Source organism: Liolophura sinensis, chromosome 7 (assembly GCF_032854445.1).
Source record: "Liolophura sinensis isolate JHLJ2023 chromosome 7, CUHK_Ljap_v2, whole genome shotgun sequence".
Classification (NCBI taxonomy): Eukaryota; Metazoa; Mollusca; class Polyplacophora; order Chitonida; family Chitonidae; genus Liolophura; species Liolophura sinensis.
The window spans coordinates 23,529,431-23,553,278 of record NC_088301.1 but is presented as its reverse complement, the minus strand read 5'-3'; the positions used below and the strand labels follow the sequence as shown (position 1 = coordinate 23,553,278).

General features: G+C 40.7%; 1 protein-coding gene across 13 annotated transcripts in view; it reads right to left on the bottom strand.

Annotated features, from left to right (window-relative positions):
* LOC135471433 (microtubule-actin cross-linking factor 1, isoforms 1/2/3/4/5-like) overlaps positions 1-23,848 on the bottom strand; it is a 164,846-nt gene that overhangs the window by 32,562 nt on the left and 108,436 nt on the right. For 11 of the 13 annotated variants that reach the window (XR_010444439.1, XM_064750671.1, XM_064750672.1 and 8 more), the window contains 15 exons: positions 14,860-23,742; positions 12,886-13,032; positions 12,385-12,540; positions 11,789-11,971; positions 11,103-11,186; positions 9,366-10,676; positions 8,623-8,746; positions 7,813-7,971; positions 6,796-7,031; positions 4,800-4,929; positions 4,346-4,545; positions 3,593-3,925; positions 2,917-3,079; positions 1,733-1,899; positions 322-651 (listed from right to left, as the gene is read on the bottom strand). Coding sequence is in view for 12 of the 13 variants with exons in the window: in XM_064750671.1 (XP_064606741.1) it covers positions 322-651; positions 1,733-1,899; positions 2,917-3,079; positions 3,593-3,925; positions 4,346-4,545; positions 4,800-4,929; positions 6,796-7,031; positions 7,813-7,971; positions 8,623-8,746; positions 9,366-10,676; positions 11,103-11,186; positions 11,789-11,971; positions 12,385-12,540; positions 12,886-13,032; positions 14,860-23,742 (12,606 nt within the window). In the remaining variant the exon portion in view is untranslated. The remainder of the gene's footprint in view (positions 1-321; positions 652-1,732; positions 1,900-2,916; positions 3,080-3,592; positions 3,926-4,345; positions 4,546-4,799; positions 4,930-6,795; positions 7,032-7,812; positions 7,972-8,622; positions 8,747-9,365; positions 10,677-11,102; positions 11,187-11,788; positions 11,972-12,384; positions 12,541-12,885; positions 13,033-14,859; positions 23,743-23,848) is intronic. The other 2 variants (XM_064750676.1, XM_064750678.1) reach the window with 1 other exon arrangement.

Genomic DNA, 23,848 nt, shown 5'->3' with positions numbered 1-23,848 from the left:
GGTGCAAGTTCAGTCCATGCATTGCCTAAGCTGAATTTTGGGTATGGTATATTTACTCAAGCATGACCAAGGTTGCAACATTTAACCAAGAAAATCCTAACTCAACTGTCAGCAAAGGGAGCCAACTCCATGCAATGGGTCAAGTTTCGAGACAGGACTTTACTTGTGGTCCCAATCTAAACCTGACATTTTTGGTGGTATGTTATGGCATGACCCAGATGTGAGCTCGGGATCTCACTGTCACAGTGATCTTTGGGTGAGTACCTTAAACAAATCGGTCACCCCTGAAATTTGAAGATTCCGCACAACAACTTCAAGTACCTGAGCTTCCTTGAGCTGCTTAGCGATGCCCTCTTTAGTGAGGACAGGTGTGCCCATGTAATCCAGTTTTTCCTCATTCATCCTCAACCACATTTCCATTTTGTCCACATTCTCATAGAACTGCTGGGCATGTTTGGCCGTCGCTGCCAGCTTCTCCTGACGTTGAGACGCTGCCTGCTTAAGCCCCTCAAACTCGGCCTGGATGGTCTCCAGCTGACTGTTGGAGTCTGGGTCATCCAGCCCACCCCCTGGGGCAGAGCGTAGTCTCTGGGCCATGTTTAACACTTCCTTAATGTCTGGCTCACGTACACTGAGGTCCTGTTGTATTAGCTACAGAAGAATCATTTCCTTTGATTGATTAAACTGATCGGTCTTTCACAGTGTAACTGAGAATATTTCCCATTTACACTACATGACAGTTTTCAAAGCACAACTTCAATGATTTTACATTACAATTCTGTGTTAAAAGTACAGTCAAACCTGTACTTACGGCCACCTGTATTTAGCATAAAACTGTCTTAAGCGGCCACTCTCTGCCGCAACCAAACGATTTTCCATGTTAAACGACCTGTAATATGCGGACACCAGTCCAACGCTGCCAGCGGCCACTACATATTGTAACACAGTTGAATATTAACCTGCCCTATGCGGCTGATTTTCAAAGGTAATGACGATCGCACTTTCGAAAATTTCAAAATGGTGGTCACAAACTTTGGTAGCTGTGATAGTGATTGGAAATTTGCAATGGTGTAACCTGCCACTTTGTCTTGATCAGTGAAGTTTGTGGTTTACTGGTCAACGGCAGCCTTCTAAACGTATGTAAGCATAAACACTGATCATATCTGAAATTTATACCAAATGGTCATATTAAGAAACGTAAGTTATGTGTTGGCTCAGTCTTTTACCCAGCCCGTGTTATGTGGCCACCTGCCCTAAGAGGCCAATACTTTCATCTCCCTTCACTGGCCACATATGACAGGTTTGATTGTATAGTTATTAAAAGATTTGTACATTTGAATGTTTTATCTGATTCAACATGCTTGAAAAAAAATCATTACTGAGTAGTGATATCAGGCCCTTGATACAACATACTTTACATAGAAATTAATATGTAAGTTTAAAAAAAAAAACAAAAACAAAAAAAAAAACACTGATTTTTCAATATTTCTGCATATGAAAGAGCAACTTTCAGTGTAGTTTATGAAGTGCAGTTTATGCACCTTTTTTAATTTGATTTTGAAGACAAAACTACATTGGCTGGGTTTGCACAGCTTCAAGAACAGTACATGTATCAATCTGTACAGAATAATACCCTCAGAATATGTCTAAATGTAAACCTTGCAAACATGCGTAACGGCTGAAGAATTACAGTAAACTTTACAATTAACTGAATACATGTATTTTAACTTACCTGTTGACTCAACATCTGCTGCTTGAGGACGTCTTGTTTGCCAGACACTGGCTCCTCGCTCTCCATCTTCTCCCTGGCAGAGGTAATCCAAGTCATCAACTCCTGACAGGTCGCAGCAAACTTCTGCCCTGCCCGTGAGGCATTGTCCAGTTCAGCTTCACGCTCAGCTGAGGAGTGAACAAAAATTTGTAAGCTTATGATAAGGGAAATTTTGATTAACTATTTCGAAGGCATGAGTAGAATTTTTTGCAGCTAATAAGATCAAAGTGACTTGCATATGGATATAAAGGCACATCTCAGGCATATCGACTTGTCAATATTCTTGTGACATAGAAGCACTGAAGCCATGTTCTGCGTTTTGTTGGAAACATTCATGACATAAGATTTGTTATGGCGTGCATGTAGCAGGCCTGTAGCAAAATCGTACATCGGAACGTCACTCATTATTTAAGGCCACACTCAAGAATTTTTCACTTTTAAAATGTCGCCCTATTTTGAGTGGATGAAAACAGAGTGCTGGAGTTATTGGCAAACATTTTCACATGTGACATACACCATATTAGAAGCCAAGATTTATTTATCTGATTGGTGTTTTACACCAGACTCAAGAATATTTCATTTATACAACAACAGCCAGCATTATGGTGGGAGGAAACCAGTTAGAGGAAATCCAAGGCCATCAGTTGCTCAAAGGCCTTCCCATGTAGGGCCGGAGAGGAAGCTTTCACGAGCTCAGCTTGAACTCATAGCGACCGAATTGGTGGGGGGCTCTTGGGTCTTTGAGAACCATGAGAGCAGAAGCAGGGGGTCATAGCAAATATTTCCAGTCTGAGAATGGGAAGGAAGCCACTTCTGAAATTGAACCCTCTGTTCCTCTTACAACAACAGCTTCCTAACCCATCGTTCGGTCATATAAATGGGCATTCACCAATCCTTGACAAAGGGAAGCAAATCTTGTCAATGATGGAGGAGCTGTTGTTACCAAATTTGCTTCTATTTGTAGATGTTTGAGTCTGATAGGTACTATAACCCCATCTGCTGTATAATCTATAATCATTCTTTCCCGTTTCATACAACCATAATGTTGGCCGTCGTCACATATTGAGAGTGACATATTCGAGACTACGCAGCAAAACTCCAATCAAATGTGAAAATACATAAATACTTAGCATAATCCTCCTCACCTATTTTCTTCAGGGTGTCCAGGTAAGGCTTCTCCAGATTGGTCAGTTTATTCTTCAGTTCAAACTTGGTGGAGGCATCTTTGGTATTATCACACAGGTGTTTGCAAAGGTCTTTGGCTCGTCTCAGCTGATGTTCATTGCTATGTGCTTCTTTCTTCATCTTCTGCTTGCACAAAACACAGTGTGAGGAAATACAGTCATGACAAATGACAGCTGTGCATAATTTTTACCGTTAAAAAACAACTTACACAGCTGCTTGTCATAAAAGATAGGGAGAGTTCAAGAAAGCAGATTTCCTTCCATTTCTACCCATATTATGGATGACTCTTCTGGCCTTATTTTATGCTGGTTTTGCTATTCATAATGGAAAATCTTGTAAATAGTTAGGAAAATCACTTAACAAGCATAATATTTATTTTATGAGGCTTCAACATTTTTTTTTTTGCTGCTATTTCCCACAAGCAATTGCATTTTAGAGGCAAATAAATTTACTAAACTGTTACTTTGATGCTGAAGTTTTTCCAGTAGTACATCATCCAAAACCTCAAACAACTTCCTAAGATCAATAGAATTATAAGAATCAGGTAAAATGTGCAACTTACTCACAGGCGAAATTTTAGTCGTTAACCATAGTTAAGATTATAAACGTATGTCTTCTACATCAAATGCTACTCACTGCAATGTTGTCTACTTGGTCTGCCAAGACTTCCGGGTTTGAGCTGGGTGGTGATTGGTTGTCCAGCCTGTCAGTGAAGTCCGACAGCCAATCGCCAAACTCCTGGAGGGTGGAGTTATACTGATCACTGAGTCCCTCCAGGACGGACAGCCCGTCCTGCCTTTCCTGAAGTTTAGTCTGCAGCTTCTCCCAGTTCCTGCTGACCACCTCCATCTGATCATTGACCGTCACCCCATCCTTACTGTGGCTGTCACACTTATCCAGTATAGAGTGACCAGCCTGTAAGAACTGTTCGTAAAGTGGTTCAAGGCTATTCAATTCCTCTTGCAGGACCTGCAGGGTGAATGATGAAATTAGAGACCTTATACATTTACCAATATATTTTTGCAAGTCATTTCTACTTTAAAAGCATTTCCATATCAATATTTAAAATTTGGCTGATAAATAATTGTACGAAGTAATAATATAATTTTGTATGCACCCCTAATAAATAAAGTTCTTTATGTTTTCTGCTATTGTTGTCAATCTTTACTCACCACTTAAATCAAAAGTTGTTCAAGCAAGCGTTTTCGAAGGCTATGTCGAAGGTGACATCTGAACACCCCTATGTGTGATATTTAATAGCCACGTGTTTGAGACACAAATCCTTTCAAATTCAGAGGGATTTTTTGTCTCGATATGCGATCCCAGAGTCTACACAATTCCTCTCCACCCCAGCATTTTGAAACCTGACAATTAAAGCCTTTAGCTAACCTTGACTTGTTCCTGCTGGTTATTGATCATAGCCTTGTCTGTGGCCAGTGGTCCTAGCACTGTCAACATCTTGTCTTTCTGGGCCAGCCAGGTGGTCAGTTGTTGCTGACTGTCATGGAAGTCCTGCAGATCGCTGACCATGTCACCCAGAGACTTTCGTCTCTGCTCCGAGGCCTCTCGCAGTCCTGTCCATTTCTCATCTGTACAAGAAGAAAACCAAGACATTTCTACATTTGAACTAATTTGTTTTATCTATATAAGCATAGACATAAATTCTTTGTTTCACAGGAATGGTCTCAGTTATCCTATGACAACTTCTCTCTTTTCTCTATTTTTTTTGTTGTCTCCTCCTATAATGATCTGAATATTCTGAACAATAAATATCTGAACCCATGACCCACGAACTAACAGTTACTGAAAATGGATCTAGGCTTGAATTGTTACAGCTACGTACTGAGGTCAGAGAGTTGTTGTTGTAGCCCCTGTTTTCCCGGGACGCTGTCCCTCCTCTTGATGAGCTCATTTGCCTTTTTCTTGATGTCTTCCACAACACCTTCCTTGCTCACTAGTTCTTTGTGGAATTTCTGTAAGACAATGTCAACCAATTAAACATTTTAATTAAAACAGAAAAGAAGGTGAATTTGAAACTATATTGTATTGTGTATTAATTGCAACATTCAACTTGCTACAGTACAGATAGAAAATATGAACACTGAGAAACAACACACTATTATTTTTAGTTATCTGGGGCAGGGTGCAGAAAAAAGGTGTGACAAACTAAACAGAATAATCAATCCCCCCTGCCCCCATTCCCCCTCCCCTCTATACAATGGGGTCATTAAATGACCCGACAGCAGAACCTGTATTGTTCCCTGGTCACTGAGGCATGCCCATTTATACCACTATTCTTGGACCCCTAATTAATGTGTCAACAGGTATTTCTTGACTTACAGGTAAGAGCTTATTAATACAGGTAAAGCTGTTCCATTACATAACAGGACCTCAATGGTTACGTATAACTAGCTGTGGTGAAATATCAACTAGTTTTGATATCAGGAAATCTCCTTCCAAAAATGGATCAATTTTCCAACCAATATTTTTGCAATTCTTGCAGTAAAATTCCACAGCATTCTTTTTTTTAACTCGCATTTACAACATGTCAAATTAATTCTGTTAGCAAAGGTTGGTCACATCAAATTAATTCTGTTAGCAAGGGTTGGTCACATTCAAAGTATGTAAATTAATACTAATTACAAATAATGTACCACGTATATCTACATCTATCCTGAATATCTCTGTAAGTATATCCCCTGACGTAAGTAATGAACTAGGCCAAGGTGGAACTCATTTGCATATATTTGATGGTGTTTTACGCCATACAGAACTCATTTGTAAACAACAGGTGAGCTAGCTTACCACCAAATCTACAGAAGATCCTACTTTCTGGACAAAGTGGGGATGAGGAGGCCTGTAAATGCTGCCTATGAGACGACTCAGCCTTGGCCTCCAGTGTACCCGAATAGCCCTCCATGATTGCCAGTTTGTAAACATAGATCTGACTGGCTACATACACTGCCCTTAGTCTGACTGGTCACTGATGACCACACAAGGCCTGGTAGTTTGAGACAAGCTTAGGCATGAACTCCCATGAGCACTGCTCAGCTGATAGGTGAAAAATACTACGACCTGCCTAAGCTGACAAATTACAGCTTATATACTAATGACAAAGAAACAATTGGTCAGGTGAGAGAAACTGGACTGATGAAAGTGAGTGTTTACACCCAGAATGTGACAGCTTCATTTTGAGATACTGAACCTACAGGGCTACTGTTTTTTTTTTTTTTTCATCGATTGTTATTTAATCAATGCCACCCTCAAGAATTTTTCATTTATAACGATGGCAGCCAGTTATTATGGGTGAATAAAACTGTAGAGTCATTATTCAGTCAACCTTAGGCAAGTTGTCCTGGCAAACTTCTCTACATGATGTATATTATGTGGGTGGTAGGCAAATGGCCTTCTTCGAACTTCATGTAAGATTACACAAGCCAACACTAGGGACCACTTCCTGCCACCATAACCCTGAGAAAAAAAAATAGCTACATACCTCGACACTACACTGACAAAGCTGATATACACTACCAGTGAAAGCTTGCGCAGTATACTATTTCCAATGTTAGTCGGAAGTATTACCATTGTCTTCATTTTTGTTATAATACTAACACCACTGCCCTCAAATTCAGATCAACCAGCAAAAGAGGCCCTTGTGTCCCTGCTTTCTGTTTGCCCTTTAATAATGACATGTACAATGTAGCTCACATAAAGAAGTTTGATCCTTCTATTATCACCTATCTAAAATAGGACTGAAATTGTTTTAGTAGCATGATTAACACCATCATGTGTGTATTAATGTATGTCTCAAAAGTCTCGTTCACTATAGGCTGTCTCACCTCATGTGACTTCAGCTTTTTGCAAGCCTCTTTCTCATTGGTTGGCACTGGCCCAGTGAGGTCGCTGCCTTGCTCCTTCATGTCCAGCCATGCCAATATGTCCTGTACGTCCTGCAGGTAGGACTTGACGCTGTCCAAGTTAGACTGTAGCTCCAGTTTACGCTCCAACAGACGGTCACCCAGGATGTCGTAGCGCTGATTGATATCCATAAGCTCCTGCTGGATCTCGGTCATATCTAAAAGATATAGACAACCAAGGTCATTCAAGGTCATATGAGGAAAAATCATTCTTCAGTGCATCACATCAGCGTAATGTAGGGTGTTTTCAAAAAACATATGTAAGACAAATAAAAATGTTGTACAAGGTATTTGTGTATCATTTTAGGATTATTTTCCATCATCTTTTGTTTGGTTTATGGAACTTCAACAAACCTTAAAAACTCACATATTTGTTTATTTTGGGAACCAAATTTCCGATAAAATCAACTTCATACAAATGAATGTAGCATACAATGCCTTTAAAATACACTGTCCACGTGTAGTCATCAACAAACCTTTGTGACTCAACAAATTCTTTACTTTAACACACAATATTCTCACACTGATAATGTTAAGACTATGGTGCTGTGTGTGCCCATGTACTATGTGAACGTCAATATATTTGCATCAATTAACAAAGCACAATGAAGGGACCTAACACAAGACTAGTTCAATGAACTGACCAGTTTTATCCATAACAGTATATTAAACATTAATGCTGAAGTACATTGTATCCCAGTTAAAATAGAATACATATCTCAACTGCTCTAGCCACTTAATCCTTTGAAATGTTCCATTATCAACCATAAATGTACAGTCCTTGCTATAAGAAAAAAAGTTTCTTCCATCTCAATGAAAGAATGATGGTTATTTAAAGGGCTGCTACCCAAATCAGCAATATCTGAATCCAGCCTCAGTCCACTCAATTAACACAGGTATTTGACCCATAATATATGAATGGACTGTCTGAGGTCGTACCATCCAGAAGTAAGTTGTCAGCAGAGCTCTTCCTACTGGACACTCCGCTGGATTCGCTGGACATTGGGCTGACCGCTGACCCTACCGTAAAAGCCGGGAAGGGAGTCGGGGAGGGGGTTCTGTACCGTGGGGACGCTGCACCCGACCATCGACGAGTCCCTGAAGGTGGGGTTAACAACACACAATGGTTAGATCACACATGATGAAACAAACCTGAGCTCAAAGTGCACACACACACAGTTAATAACGTGCACACTTATGAGACTGAAATGTTCCATATCACTATCAATGTTTTTCACGCTGTTTGGAAAGTAACATCATGTAGAATGTTGCTTTTAACACTTACTTATCATTTATGTGGGACTTATACACAGTTAATGCACTCAGAAGCAACTATACACTTCAAATATTTAAGAAAAAAAAATACTTCCTTTTATGGCAAAGGAAAAGAATTTAACAGAAACAATTAATCGATCCACAGAAGTAAATAGGAGAAACTTTTCTTATGTTTCGCCTTCAAACATGAAGTATACTTTTATTCTTGTATCTCTGAATATGAGTAAAATGAAATTGTAGGGACCTAAGTAATATTTTATATTTATTTATTTATTTGCTGGCTGTTTTGTGCCATACTCAAGAAAATTTCACTCATATGACACCAGCCAGAATTATGGTGGGAGGAAATTGGGGAGAGCCCTGGGGAAACCCACGACCATCCGTAGGTTGCTGGAAGACCTTCTCTGGATCACATAAGTAGTAGTGTGCATCCGCGTGAGTGTGAGTTCATGAGCAAACACAACATGATCATACTTGATCCCATTCTCCTGATAGGGCTGTGAGGTAAGTCAGCGTGAACGAGAGCATCATAAGTGTTCCCCAGGTCATTCACTTCATCTATCCTCATGCCGTAGTCTTCATACTCTTTCAGTAAAGGCTGATGAACAAAAAAAAAAAAAAAAAGAAAAGAAACATAAGCATAGGCAGGGACCTGTTCAAATGGGAATTCTTAGTACCAAAATTCTTTTAAGCTGATTATCCAAGGTAAGTGTGGTTTAATACTTCTGTTAAACATGCAGAATTATTATCAACTGGCAAATTACATGAAAATGTTGGCATACTTAAACCTATAGACATATACTTTTGTATGTTACACCAGCATCACTCTTGACAACTTAAAAACACCATCATATATCTTTTTACCATGAACTCTGAGGAATGAGGCTTACTGTATTTGATGTAAAATTTCTAATTCAACTAATTTACTCATTTTGACTGATTCTTACAGACAATGATGTGTTTTCTGGTTTGTTTATGAGACAGGATGATATCTCTCTGGTAGAACATGCGTTTCAACACTGAATATACAGGGATTATTTAATGGCCTTCCTTTGCCTCTAAAATGCGCTTTAATTCAGTCATCTTACTATGAGAGAACCATAACCTGATCTGCTTCTAAATTCTGTTTTCAGGGAAATTTTAAGACAAACATATTAATTAAACAAGATACACTGTGTCTTTACTGTAACATTCTTCTCATTGTAAGAGAACCATACCTGTAATTCCTCAATCTGCTGTCCAATGATTTCCACCTCCACAGCCACGGGCTCCAGGTTGTCCATCTGACCCTCTTTGCTGGTTAACCACTCAAGCACCTCTGCCCTTGCAGCCTCAAAGTCGGTGCCTTGTCGTTCTCGCTGCGAAGCCTCTTTTTCACGGTCACCAAGCCGGGACTCAAACTCGGCCCACTTCCTCTCCAGATCTGACAGGCTCTCCTTGACTGCAGATACATCGGCTGTTCGGCTATCCTGTATGAGCTGGGATCCGAGCTGTTTCAACTCTTCCAGTTCGCCCATGTGGACTTCCTTATCCTGTTGAATCTGGGTAACTCTCTGCTGGAAGTTGTCGTTGTCCATCCGAGTCAGATCCTGCGACTCCAGCGTCTCGATATGGGACACCAACCACTCATTACAGTCCCTAAGATCTTCCTGGAAGCTGGACAGCTTCTCAAACACATCATCCACATCGGCCGCCCTGTCTTTACACTTGCCTTCCACTGCCTGGAATGTGGTGTCCAGCTCGTTCAACCGAGACTCCACCGACTTGGCCATTTCGAGTTCGCAAGTCTGCATCAGCTCGATGGCCTTGTGCTTGATGGAATCAATGCCAGGCTTGTGACCTTCCACGTCCGCCTCCAGAATGCGCGCTTCGTGCACTTGCTCCAGCAGATACTCCCTCTGCAAGCTGATTGGCCGGGCGTTATTCAGAGTGATGTCCGTGTCCTTGAGCCAAGTGGCAAGGTCGTCCATTGCAGCATTCACATCCTGGGTCTTCACCAGCGCCACTTGCAAGGCATGAGCCTTGTTACTGCTGCTCTCATTGATCGTCTCATAACGCTTGGAGATGTCCTCGATGATGCTATCAATCTCCTCTAACTGGGCTGGCTCCGCCCCTATCTCCTGCAGAGCCTCACGTATTCCCTTGGCCTTCCTCTGAAGCTCTTCGATGTGACTGGAATGAGCAATGGCCTCCATGCCAAGGCTCTTCATCCTATCCAGCTGCTGGTTCAGGACCATGGTGTCAGACGTACTCGGTTCTGTGGTTGCCTCCCCTAGCTGCTCCTCGGCACTGCTCAACCATGATAGCAACTTGGTTGTGCCCTCTGTGAACTCTTTCTGCCGGGCGGCCATGTCAAACAGCTTGTCACTGTGTTCTGTACACCTGGACTTCAGGTGCTCAAACCTGTTAACAAGGCCTTTCATGTGTGCTTTGATGTGTTCACCCTCTGTCCCGTCTAACGTCAGACGGCTTGCTCTTTTAGCCTTGTCGCGACCAATACGGAAGGCTTCCATTTCAAACTTGTGGAGCTAAAAAATAAAGCAACATCCATGAAGACACTGATAACATCAAGGTCAATTAAATTGAAAGACTTCTATTTAACTACACGCACACACAAAAATAGTTCTAACACATAACCTCAACAGATGGTTGGGAAACCCCCTTAACCTCCCATCATTGTGTCACTTCTTCAATCTTTAGCCTAAAATACTTTTGACAAAAGCAGAGGAGTTTCTCCAAACAGAAGAATACTCTCATGCACTTTAATCAATTCAGCTGTATATCTAAGAATATATATTCTTAAAAAAAACAACAAATATTTTGCTCTCATAATAAAGTTCTTTTTGAGTTACTATCAACAGCTATTCCCTGAGCTTGTTGTACTTATTGGGCATTCCAGGTACACAGTATACATTCTAACATTTCTTCATTAATGTCCCTGTCCTGAGGCTTACCCTGACACTGTCTGTGAACTTCTGTACAGTAAGGTTAAGGAAACGAACATCAGCTTGATGAGCTATCACATCCTGAGTGAACTCCTGATTAAAGAAAAAAAGTGAAATAAAACCATATGGTAATACAAGATATTATAATAAACAAAATTCCAACTTTTCTACACTTTAATGCATTACAACGGTAAAGCTGTCTCCCCTAAAGCCACCTGAGCACAAGCTGAAATCTACTGTTCATTGGTGTCACGGTCATTAGGCTCAAGTTGGTAATGCAGTCCTGCTACATTACAAGAAAATAACTGTTAATCCGTCTTGGACCCAAGTGGTGATTGCACATGCAGGAATTATAAAAATTCATCTGAAACAAGTTCAACTTGTGCTGAGGACTGGACAATAATTTTTTTCTGTAATTTTACTATAATTTAAGAGATTATTTTTTTTTAACCTGATGTGTGAGTTGGACTTTTCTATACCTCCTCTTCACAGAATACAACGCAACTAAGAAATTACAGGCTAATTAGATGGATTAATAGTATGTTCAGAAATGCACAACAATTATACATGGTTAAATGAAAGGCTTACGCGGACAAACATCAGTGGAATGCTCACAAAAACCATCCAGGTGCAAAAATAGCTACGTCTATCAAGTATAAGTATTGAGAGAGCAGAATTCAGTGTCAATCACTCACTTTGTGTTTCTGAGAGTCAGCTTTGATATTATCTAGGTCTTGGCTCTTGCGAGCTTGTTTTTTCAGCTCTGATTCAGCCGATTTCAGCCAAGCCTCAAACTTCTCGGCTTCTTCTCCAAACTTTTTCAGTTCCTCGGCTGCTGTAGCTGTGTGCTTCCTCCTCACATCCGATGCCTTCAGAGCCTACAAACAACAACAATACATGATATACAGCTTTTTCACGTAAGTTCAGCATGCCATCAAAAATGAAAGTATAGAATGGATATCAAAACATCTTTAAAAGTATGTTTTTGCATTGTTTCCAGTCAAGCTGAATCATATGAAATAGAACTAAAAAATAAACTAGATTTTACTAAAAAGCACACAAAGCTAAATATCTCTAGTCTATCATACTAAATAATGAGAATCTTTCCAGAGCATTGTTAGGCATTTCAAGTACTAGTTAAAACTGTCCAACTCCAGTTCTCATAAATGTCTTCAGAAAGGCTGTGATGTGATTTACAAAAAGTGATAACAATAAAAAAAGAAAAGACTGCAATCTGGTGAAGAAAATGTTTCAGGACTGAATTTTGGATGTACGGTAGAGAACAGTTCACCTTGTCATAGTGTGACTGAATATCCATGACCAGGTCCTGTAGTTCTAACACCTGTTCAGGTGTCAGCTCCTCTGTCTGATGTTCTAACAGTTGTTCTACCTGATAGGTTAATGAGGCTATAGGTTTCTGATGGTCCTTTATCTCGGAGCAAAGGCCCTGCAAAGTAAACGTTACACGAGATCACACTGTGAACAATGACTGCATCAGCATCAATGCTGTTTTGCCACTATGGTATCTTATGAACATACGAACTATTGCTAACCGTTATCGTTGTCCACTTTTTATTAATTTTCTTGTTTTCCATTTTTTTTTTTTTTTGCCGCCCATCTTCCAACGACCGTAACTTTTGAACAAACCTCCACCTCTCCCACTGTAATGCTGGACATCTAAGTGAAATAATCTTGAATATGGTATAAACTCAAACGCCTATAAAATAAACAAATAAAAAATACCTTCCCCAAATATAATTCTATAGCTGCATAACCCAGGGGTCAAACTCACCTCAATGTCTTTCACTTGTTCACGTAACATGTCAGGCTCATCACTCAGCCCTTCTGCGTTGCGCAGACGCGTGGACACGCCCTTGACCCAGTCCAGCTGATCGAGCAGGTCCTTATTAAGTTGGTCATACTGTTCCCCAGTCAAAACCTAAAATGGTCAACCGGTAAGTAAGTATGTTGCCTCCAGTCAACCTTGACGGTGGCACAGATACAGTGGAGTGTCTCACCTCACTGTTAACAAATCCAGCCCAGAAGGACTAAGACTACATATGCTCTACTCTTCACCCAAACCTTGACCCACGGGGCTAAGCTATCATCAGTTGGTGGCATGCTATAGCTTTTGCTCTGAATAACTTTTTTTTTTTTATAGCAGATAAATACATACAATGTTAGCATCAGCTAAATACATCAAATTATTTTCTCAACCCAGGACCGACTGGCACCAAATTAATGCATCTGGGCCTGGATTAATGGTTGAGAAAGTGGTGCAAAGTCAAGTTGAGAACTGCATTAAATCCCTACCATAACCCATGTGATGCACTGTACAGACTTTGAGATTGTACCCTTCACCAACCAAGTCCCACATAATATCTTCATGAACATTATATTACCAAATCTCTGTTCAGTTCCATGTAGATTGAAGCTTCCAGCAGGCCAACAAAGTTGGTCTAAGGTACACAAAGAAACATACATGGACACGCACATATCTATATATAGTGGCTGAGATTAAACACAAAAGCAATACATATATAACAATTTCAGAATGACATTTAATATATCTGAAGCTGGCATGGTGGAAGTTTTAATCTATCCGCATGTACTTTATACATAATAGAATGGTGCTGGAAAGAGCTATTGACAGACTGATTATGGTCAGATATACTATTTACCACTACCAGATGTTAATGCAATATATTTTTAAAAAATGGCAAAACATCTATACAAGCTGGATAGAAAGAGAGAAAACATTAAAATGATTAGTGCATATAAATATATATTCAGAAAAAAGAAAAAAAAAGAAAAGAAAAAGGGACAGTTCTAATATCACTATGAAAGGGAAAGCACAATATCCCCAGTGTTGGTAATAATGACATGCATAATGGCAGGTATGGTCAGAGGAATACACCATGGCTTCTGTCACCACCACGGTCAACCCATCATACTCACACTGATGCTGTTAAAAGTACAAAATCAGTCATTCACAAAACTTATTAAAAAAAAACAAATAAAACCAAATCCTACAATAACAAAAAACAAAAATCGAATCATTATGATCTGAAATAAAAATACAAAGAATTAAATGTTCTACAACCTATTATTAATTATGAGAAGGGAACTAGAGTTCATATTTTGTTTACTGAATTTTAAATTTTAAGGTTTGCATATGCCATATACTTTCAGTTCAGCAACAAACATAATGTACAATTTAGTCTGGTTCCTGGCTTCTAAAAATTATACCTTTGTTTTAAATTTGGTTCTCAAATTCCTTTCTCATTTTCAACGTGATATTTTCTGTCAACAAAAACTTTCATCAAAATCGAAAACACGTTCCCATCAATTTAAAACTTCCAAAAGTTTTTGCTGACAGAATGACTACAATGCAAGCAGTGTTAAGAAAATAAAATAGCTGACATTGATCGTACTTTTCCAAGCTAAGGATAAACAGTTGCACACACACTTTGTTAGGTTCATGAAGTATCTGGTGAAACGACATCCAACGGTCTCCTGGAAACTTTGTAACTTTGCATCTGAAGTTCATGCATCTGGAAAATGTTTGTTAATCCAGAATCATCCACTCTTCTACTACACAAGCTATCCCTTGTTAGTCACAGAAAATCCACAGTAATTTTGTCATAAACTGATGAACACACACAACAACGGCAGCCAACTTCTGCATCCTTCTCAAATTGAGATCTCGGACATGCAGAATGGAAGTTTTACGGGGCAGCAGGCAGCAACATGCCGACAGCCCTACCTTCCATGGTATATCACCAGGAACCTCTGTTTTCTGGTCCTCGATCACTGTTAACGGTCCTCTCTTCACTGAGATCACCTCCCGGAAATGGTCACCTGCCTCCTCGTCAATCACTGGAGATTCACCCGAGGATTTGTCTGGCGATCCAGACCCTTTTGATTTCAAACAACTTGTCAGTCCTTCAGGTGTTCCACTTCTGACCCTCTCACTAAACCTGTTCTCTCCACCCTTTCCATTTGTCCGTGTAGTTCCATTCCTGACACTATCAACAATATTAGTTTCACTGCAAACACTTTCAACGTCCTCCTTAAATGCTACTTTCTTTGGTAAACTGTCACTCTTTCTCGAATCTGTTTTACCAAGTCGGCTTAGGTCCTTCATGACAATTCCTTCCCGGGAAGAATCAGATTCTGCTCCTAATGTTGAGCTGGATGAGTCCATATCGCTGATGGATTCAGATGTCTCATCATCTGTAATTGTTATCTGCACTTTTGGAAACGGTTGCTGTTTCATGATATTCTGGCTGAAAACAGTGCCATTTTGACCTTCAGCACTATTCTGTGATCCTTGGTCACTGCTCCATCCTTGTTTCTTCCACTGTTCTCGGTATGTATTCAGACTCTCAGCGCTTGATGTCCTTGACAGTTCCTCGCCAGATCCAAATCCTCTTGGCAGACTGGAGCTCCTATCTCTCAAGCTTTCTTTTGACCCTGTGCCTATGATCAGTCCTCCTGCCAACGCCACACGGAATGGCATACATTTCCCTTTCAACATGTCATTATATGTTCCAGTTCCTGGGTTGATGACACCTTTCTTTAGAGCTTCCTGTAGTGTTATGATGGTGTCATTGGTCAAGTCGCGGATTTCATTGAACTTGGGATTGATGAAGTTACTTGCAATGGCTTCATCCAAAGATACATACTTGTTCAGTGAAGGATCCCAGAATGTAGCTGATCTTTCATCATAGAGGCCATGGTTAAGGGCTGTGTACAAGGACGAACCCGTTGGACAGATAACAAAACCTTGTTTTATTGCTTCATCCAAAGCCATGACTACATCTGACTGTGGATGCTTAAACTCTCCAGCCTTAATATCGATCATCCCAAGACTGGCTGCTCTCTTCAACGTGATTGGTGTACAGGTGTCTGGATCAATAACCTGTGAGTCTGAAACGTCCAGTAAACTGTGTCTTTTGGTTTCCCAGGAAGACTGCTGTGGCACAGCCAGGCACTCGGCACTTCTAGATGTCATCTTGTCACCCAGAGAAGCTGCTGGTTGCATGTCAACACTAAGCAAGGGTTGAAGAATACAGCTAAAGTTGTCTGTGGGTTTACTAACAGCTCTACACGCCCAATTCATAACAATTCCTGAGCTCACGGCCTCAGCCAAACCAACATTTTTGTCCTTTGATGGATGTTTGACAGTGTTGTTGTCGGGATCCACGAGTCCGCTATCCACAGCCTCCCTTAGGGTTAATCTCCTTGAGAGCCTAGGGCTTGACCTTCCGGTTGGACTTCTCAAACAAACAGCATCCCCATCTAACAGACGCTTGTCCATTGCCTCTCCAAGAGTCTGATTCTCCCGTGATCGTGGGTCACTAAAACTGTTGACATCTTCCTGATAGATCCCTGTAACAACAGCCTCAAATAGTGGCATGGGAAATGTGAGAGATACAATGAGGCCTTCCTTTAGTGCCGAACCCAGAGAAATCTTATTTTGCTGCGACTGGGACACGCAACCTAACTCAACATTTAGGATTCCAGACTTCACAGCTTGACCAAAGGGAACAAATTTGTTGGAGTTAAAGTCCTTGATGTAAGTATGTGAGGTATCCACAGTGTTTTGCCTCCAAGCTGCAGACAGTGGTGTCTTTTTCCCCGATCCCGGATCCACCATCGCAATTGATTCACTGTCATAATATCCCAAGTCCACTGAGCAACAAAATGTCAAAGGTTTTCCAATTTTACTCAGTTCCACATCAGTCTGACACAAAACTCCATCACACAAAGCTTCTCTCAGAGGAAGTCGAAGATCCCTTAATGTGACAAAACCGTGAACACCATCTATATAGCCCTTGTCTATTGCATCCTTCATTGGCAGAATTGTATCTAGTTCTGGGATGTATATATCACACTTGTTACCATCACATATTCCTTTTTCCAGGGCCTCTGTCAGAGTAAGTGTCTGGCCAGATCTTGGATCTGTGAAGCGCATATCATCACTCAGAGCATTCCGTATAATGAGGTCAGCTGGATTTATGCCTTCCGTCGCCAGATCTATGATCAGATTACTCTCCAGGGCTTCAGCCAATGTCCACACTTTCCCAGTTAGCTTGTTAAGCATGACGCCTGTATCAGCATTGATGATGTTTTGCTTCAAGGCTTGTTTCCAAGACAAGTATACTTTAGAGGCCGGGTCAAACACAATGACATCATCAGCTATGATATGTCCAACTTCAACTGCTTTCCGTATACTGCAGAACAAATCCCTTTGTCGCAACTGCCCATTGTGTGGGTCAAAGTAGTTTATAAGTGCATCCTTAAAACTTTTTGATTGTAAACAAAATTCAGGCTTTCTGAATTGAATTTCTCCACCTTGCTGTTGATCCTTTGTAGAATCTGGATTAGAATCGGACTGCATATAACTGTCTTGTACGATTTGCTTCAAAGCATCTAAGGATATTTTGTAGTTGGCTGGGATAGCTATAAAACCTGAGTCCATGGCTTCTCTCCAAGACATAAGCTTCCCATTGGCTATGTCCACCATTCTGCCACTCTCCTCATCTATCATTCCAGATGCAAAGGCTTCATCATAGAAGCACAATGAGTCCTCTGGTCTGGGTCTGAAGCAGACTGAATCTTTCTTGATTATGCCGCTTTTGAGAGCCTCAGCAATTGTCATGGACTTGCCTGATTTAGGATCAATCATTGTCCCTTTATCCACATCACAAAGACCACCGACAACCGAATGTGTTAGACTAAGGCCATGTTTGGATTTGTAGGGGAATTCGAAAGCTGGAATAGTTGAGTCTGAATCACCGTCACTTGATGTAAACACATCTGGTAAAGTGTAATCACTGGATATGTTTGAACTGCTTAATGAAAGACAACTGCTGGAATATTCTGAATCTATTGCTCTCTGCCGTTTGATCCGCTGGTTGAATGTGTGACCATGCCCAAGAGACTTGTCTGTTGGTTCATTTTGGTTATAGTCAGAGACATTAGGATTGAACACCAAATCACTGACAACAGCATCCCAGAGAGAGAGGGTTTTTCCATTCTGATCCTGGACTTTGCCTGATGATCCATCCACAATCCCTTCTTTAATAGCTTTATCAAGAGGAATTTTGTGCCTGCGTCCTGGAATTTGAAGGCAGGACAGGTTAGGATTAACAAGACCTATGTTAATTGCTTCCTTGATGGTCAGCTTGGACCCGGTCTTTGGATCAATTATCATTCCTGAAGCCTCATCCATTAAGCCTTGCTCCTGGACATCTTTCAAACTTAAGTGAGGTGAACGTCCATCAACCACAAAACCCTTGTCCAGGGCTTGTTTTAAAGGAATGACTTTGTTGGTCTTTGGATTTTTCAGCGAGCAGGTTGCTGGGTCAAGAACACCAATCTCTAAGGCCTCATCCAAGGGAATAAGACTTCCACTAACAGGATTTCTTATCAGTGTCTGGTTACTTTCCACCAATTTCTTTTCAATGGCCTCTGGTAACAATAACTCAGAATCGTCTCTGGGATCGTGGAACGTGCCTCTGCTTCTGTCAAACAACCCAAGCTGTACAGTTTCTTGAAGACTTAAACGAAGGTCTCGAGAATCCACAAACAGACCACTTTCAATTGCTTCCAAGAATCCAATCTTCATATTGTCTGAACTGCTGAACACTGTTCCATTGGTTATATCTAACAAGCCACTTTCAACTGCACGAAACAAAGACTGAATGGTCATTTTGCTTGGGTCCTTCACTAAAGTTAAACTTGACATGAGAAGTCCTCCATCAATGGCCTTCTTCAAATTAACTTTTTCACCCATAAAAGGATCCTCTATCCTTGGTCCCTCCATGTCTATTAATCCGTACGAGAAAGCTTCTGGAATGGATAACTTGGAATGTTCTACATCTATAACAAAACCCTCTCTTACAGCCTTTACAAGAGGAATGCTTGATATCAGATCCTGTGTTTTCAATGATCCAGTCCCAATGCTGACTATACCATCTTCCATACCTTTGTCTAGAGAAATGAACCTGCCATCTCTGAAGTGTTTGACTCTTGTTTTAGCAGAGTCCACAAGTCCTGAGTCTACTGACTCCTGTAGAGTGAGTCTCTGTCCAGACTTTGGGTGGACAAATCTTCGTTTTGAAACATCATAAAGACCATGTTCCACAGAAGCTTTCAATCCTAAATCTGGGCATTGTGCATCAATTATCAGTCCCTTTTGCACAGCTTCTTTAAATGTTACCAGGTTTTTGGTAGCAGGGTCTACTACACATTCTGATTTCATGTCAAATTTACCTGTTTGAACAGCATTTCCCAGACTGATGAAGTTATCAGAATAAGGGTCTTTAACAAGAATGTTTTCAAACTGTGAACTATCTGATTCACCAAAAGATTTTCGACGTGAGCCAGTCGAACTATCTTGTTCATTGTCACTGTCTTCGAACAATCCATGAGCTATAGCTTCTTTCAGAGAAATTGGTGTTTTAGTGTCTGGATCTATGATTTTGGACCGATCTGGGTCGATGACACCCACAGCTGTTGCTTCGGTGATGCTTAGAGGTCTACCGCTGTAAGGATCTTTGACAGTAGCAAGCTTAGTGTTTACAACCCCAAGTCTGATAGCATTGGCAAGAGTAAAACCCTTTTCTGGGAAATGAATCAGTACATCCTTATCCAGTGCCTCCTTCAAGGTCAAAGTGGAGTCACCCGAAAGTTTCAATGTATTTTCCTGCACATTATATATACCACATTCTATAGCTGTTTCCAGAGTGTAAATTGACCCTGAAAGAGGATCTTTGACAAGGGTATGTTCAGTGTCAATAGCTCCTGCATCCAAAGCTTCTTGTAGGAACAGATTTCTTTTCGACACTTGATCAAACATAAGTCCAGTTTCTGAATCAAGCAAACCTTCTGAAGCTGCCATTGGTAATGTCATAGCAGGGCATGTTGTACACTGCCTCAAAATACCACAGTCTAAAGCCTTTTGCAGAGGCAACAGTTCTTCATGCTCTGAATCCATTACCAACCCAGTCTCTGGGTATACCAGATCATGTTCAAGGGCCTTGTGTAGTGTCATGAGTTCACCTGAAGCAGTGTCCAGGATTTTGGCACTATCAGCATTGACCAGTTTGTCCTGTATAGCCTGGCCTAAAGAGACAGAGGCTCCTGTTTTGGGATTAACAAAATTGCCTGTCTTTGGGTGTACAATACCCTGTTGTATACACTCAACAAGATCATAAAGTGTGCCACTGTGTTGTGAAATAATAAGACCTTTTTCAACAGCCTCAGCGACAGTCAATACTTGACCTGTCTTAGGGTTTTTGTACGTTCCTTTAATGTTATCAACAATGCCCAACTGGACAGCTCCATCCACTGTCATTGTCGTACAGCTTAAAGGGTCACGAACATGAACAGTGTCCCTGTCAATGAAACCAGAATCTATGGCACACTGTAAAGACATTGTGATGTCAAATGATGGGTCCCTGATTTGGCAAGTTTCTCTATCAAACAGCCCCTCTTCAATGGCTTCATGCAGACTTAAGCCAGGCTGAGATTTGGTGTCAATCACAATGCCCGTGTCCAGAGCATCCATGAAACTTATAGATTTTTCAGGAGACAAAAGGCATGAACCATCTTGGGAACTGATCAACCCATGGTCAACAGCACTTTCAAAGTCAAATACAGATTTTGTTTCCGCATCTCTGACTTTGATAGCTCCTACATCCAACAGTCCTGTTTTGATGGCTTCACCCAAACATAATTCCTTCTTGGATTCTGGGTCTATGAACAAGCTAGAATTCTCGTCATAAAGTCCTTCATCCATAATCTCTGCCAGAGAGAGTTTTAAAGGGGCTTTTGTCTTCACAATTAGCCCTTTTTGTAATGCAAAACTGAGAGACAATTGATTACCAGACATATCTTTCATTTTCCCCTGTTTAAGGTTTAAAACACCTGAGCCTGAAGCTTCTTTTAAGGTCATAAGCTCACCAGATAATGGGTCCTTTACCAGTGAAGCCGATTCAATGATTCCTTTCTCTACTGCTTTGTCCAGTGAAATTTCCTCTCCTGTTTGTGGATGAATGGCAACATTTTTCACAGGGTTATACAACCCTTTAGTTAATGCCTCATCCAAAGGTACAGGGACGGGAATGTCGATGTCTGGTATAATATCACGCAGGTTTCTTATTTTCTTGGAGCGCCACACATTAATGACGTCTCCAGATTCAGGGTTGACCATACCCCATGATAAAGCCTTTGAAATGGTGACCTTGTCCCCAGTTGCTGGGTTAAGTACCAGAGATTCAGGGTCAATTAAGCCACGTGTGAGTGCTTGCTGGAGATTAAGCTCTTTCTTTGATAGATCATCAAAAAATTTCCCCGTAACTGGATTTAAAAGGTTCTTACTTACTGCCTCTTTCAGGGAAATTGCATCACCTGATGGAACACTACAATTTTGAATGTTAAGGCCTCTGTCATCAGATGTATGTAGCGCACCTGTAACTGGATCTAATAATTTCTGCTGAAATGCAGCCAAAAGAGAAATAGGAAGACCATCTTTGGGACTGATTATTTTTGACTGTTCATCCAGCACGTTAGCTTTAACTGCATCTGACAGGGACACAGCATTGCCCGACAAAGGCAATTTCATCTTGCCGTCTTCTGTTAACAAATTAAGATTTTGTGTGGCTAAAATTGATAGCTTTGGTTTTGCCGGGTTTAAAATAATGCCTTTCTTTACACCCCCACTCAATGTTAAAACAGTGCCGGATGCTGTATCCAAAACCGTTCCCATTTCTGCATCCAAAATTCCAAGTGCAATAGAATCTGGCAGAGTATGTACATTTTCGGTCTTTGTATCCCTGATTAAACTACTTTTATCTGTAATTAGGCCTTCATCAAGTGCTGCCTGTAAAGTCAATTCCTTGTCACGATCCAGAATAATATGTCCAGTCCTCAACTGAACATATCCTTCATTAACGGCTTGATAAAGGGAGAGGGGGAATGGATTTTGAGTTTCTGCTTCAGAACTGCCTGGTTTATCTCCATTGACACTGTTCAGTTTGTCCTCATTAACCTTTCTCAATGTTTTCGAGGTTGTGTCAAGAATAAGTGATTTCTTCACAGCTTCATTCAAAGGTAGTTTTTGAAGTGACTTAGTATTCAGCACCTCACAGGTGTTTGGATCAATCACACCTTTTTGAATAGCCTCTTTCACAGAGAGGTATTCCTTTTTTTTCGTGTCCAGGATAACACTATTCCGCAAACTCAGGTAACCTTTATTCACCATGTCTTCAAGAGACAACAGTTTACCAGTGTCTGTATCTTGGAAAGCTTTGCATTTCTGGTCAAACATTCCTGACTCAACAGCAAACTTTAATGACACAGTGGTGCTTGAAAGTTCTGTGACAAATCCACACTGCTTAGCTTCAACCCAAGAGATCCATTTCCCTGACACAGTGTCCTTTACAATCCCCTGCTTACAATCAAAAATACCTTGTTTTAAAGATGCCTGCACAGAAAAGTGTTTGTTGGCCTTGCGATCTAAAATTCTGGTGTTCAAAGTCACTTCTTTAAGAGCTATCAGTTTAGTCAGCCCATCACCAATCTGCTGGTTAATTTTCACCAAGCCTGAGTCTTTTTCATTTTCTTTGCAAGTGCATTCCACTTTCACTAATCCAGTCAGTACTGCTTCCTTCAGAGAAACGATCTTATTTCCTACGAAATCCTCAACGTTGCCTGTTTTCATGCTTACTCGTTTTGATTTACATGCCTCATATAGCGACTCATATCCTTTGTCTGTTTTGAACAGCAGAAACTCTGGACATATCAGCCCTGTATCCACAGCCTGTGCCAGGGTTAAACTGAGGCCGGAATTTGGATGGCTGATTGTGCTTGACGAGGGTTCCCAAAACCCAATTATCAACTTTTCCATAAAAGTCGACATCTGGCTGTGCACTGGAACGGTGACAACAAGCCCTTTCTTCATAGCATCAGCTAAACCATACATTTCACCACTGGCTGTATCCCTTACTTCTCCAGTAGAAACATCTACAATGCCTTCTACCACAGCATTTGAAAATCCTACCACCTTGCGAGCCAGAGAGTCAGTTATCTTTAAGCTCTTTGGGTCTAAAACTTTTGCTTTCAGCGCTTTCTCTAAACTTAGCTTTGCACCTGTCTTCTGGTTTATGATTAAATTCTCTTTTGATAAAATACATCCACTCTTAGCAAGATCAGCCAAAGTCCTTGGAACAACTGACCCAGAAAGGAGTTTCTTTCCTAAAGCTTCCTCCAAAGATATATTGCCTATACTTCCAGAACATGTAATGGTACATGTCTTTGTATCCACAATGCCTTTATCAATAGCCTCTGTTAAGTTCATAACCTCGCAGTCTGAGAGATGAACATCTGTCAGAGATGGCACAATAACTCCATGTCTAATTGCTGCTCCTAGTGAGAACTTGTTTTTAGTGAGAGGGTCAATGAACTGTTTTTCCTGCGAATCATAATATCCACTGTTGATAGCAGCTTGCAGGGACATTCCAGCCTGTTTTGCAACATCTGGGCAGGAACTGCCTGGATTTTGCGTAATCGCTATTGTCTGTTTGTCTGAGTCCCTGTTTTCACTTATATCTGATTCTGAATGTTCACAAGTGGGACCCTGAAAAGTACGTTTTTTGTATAGAAAATAAATGACGTACATGTAAATGAAACAAAATTGATGACTGAATTACAACTACTTTAACAAAAAAGGGGAACAGAGAAAA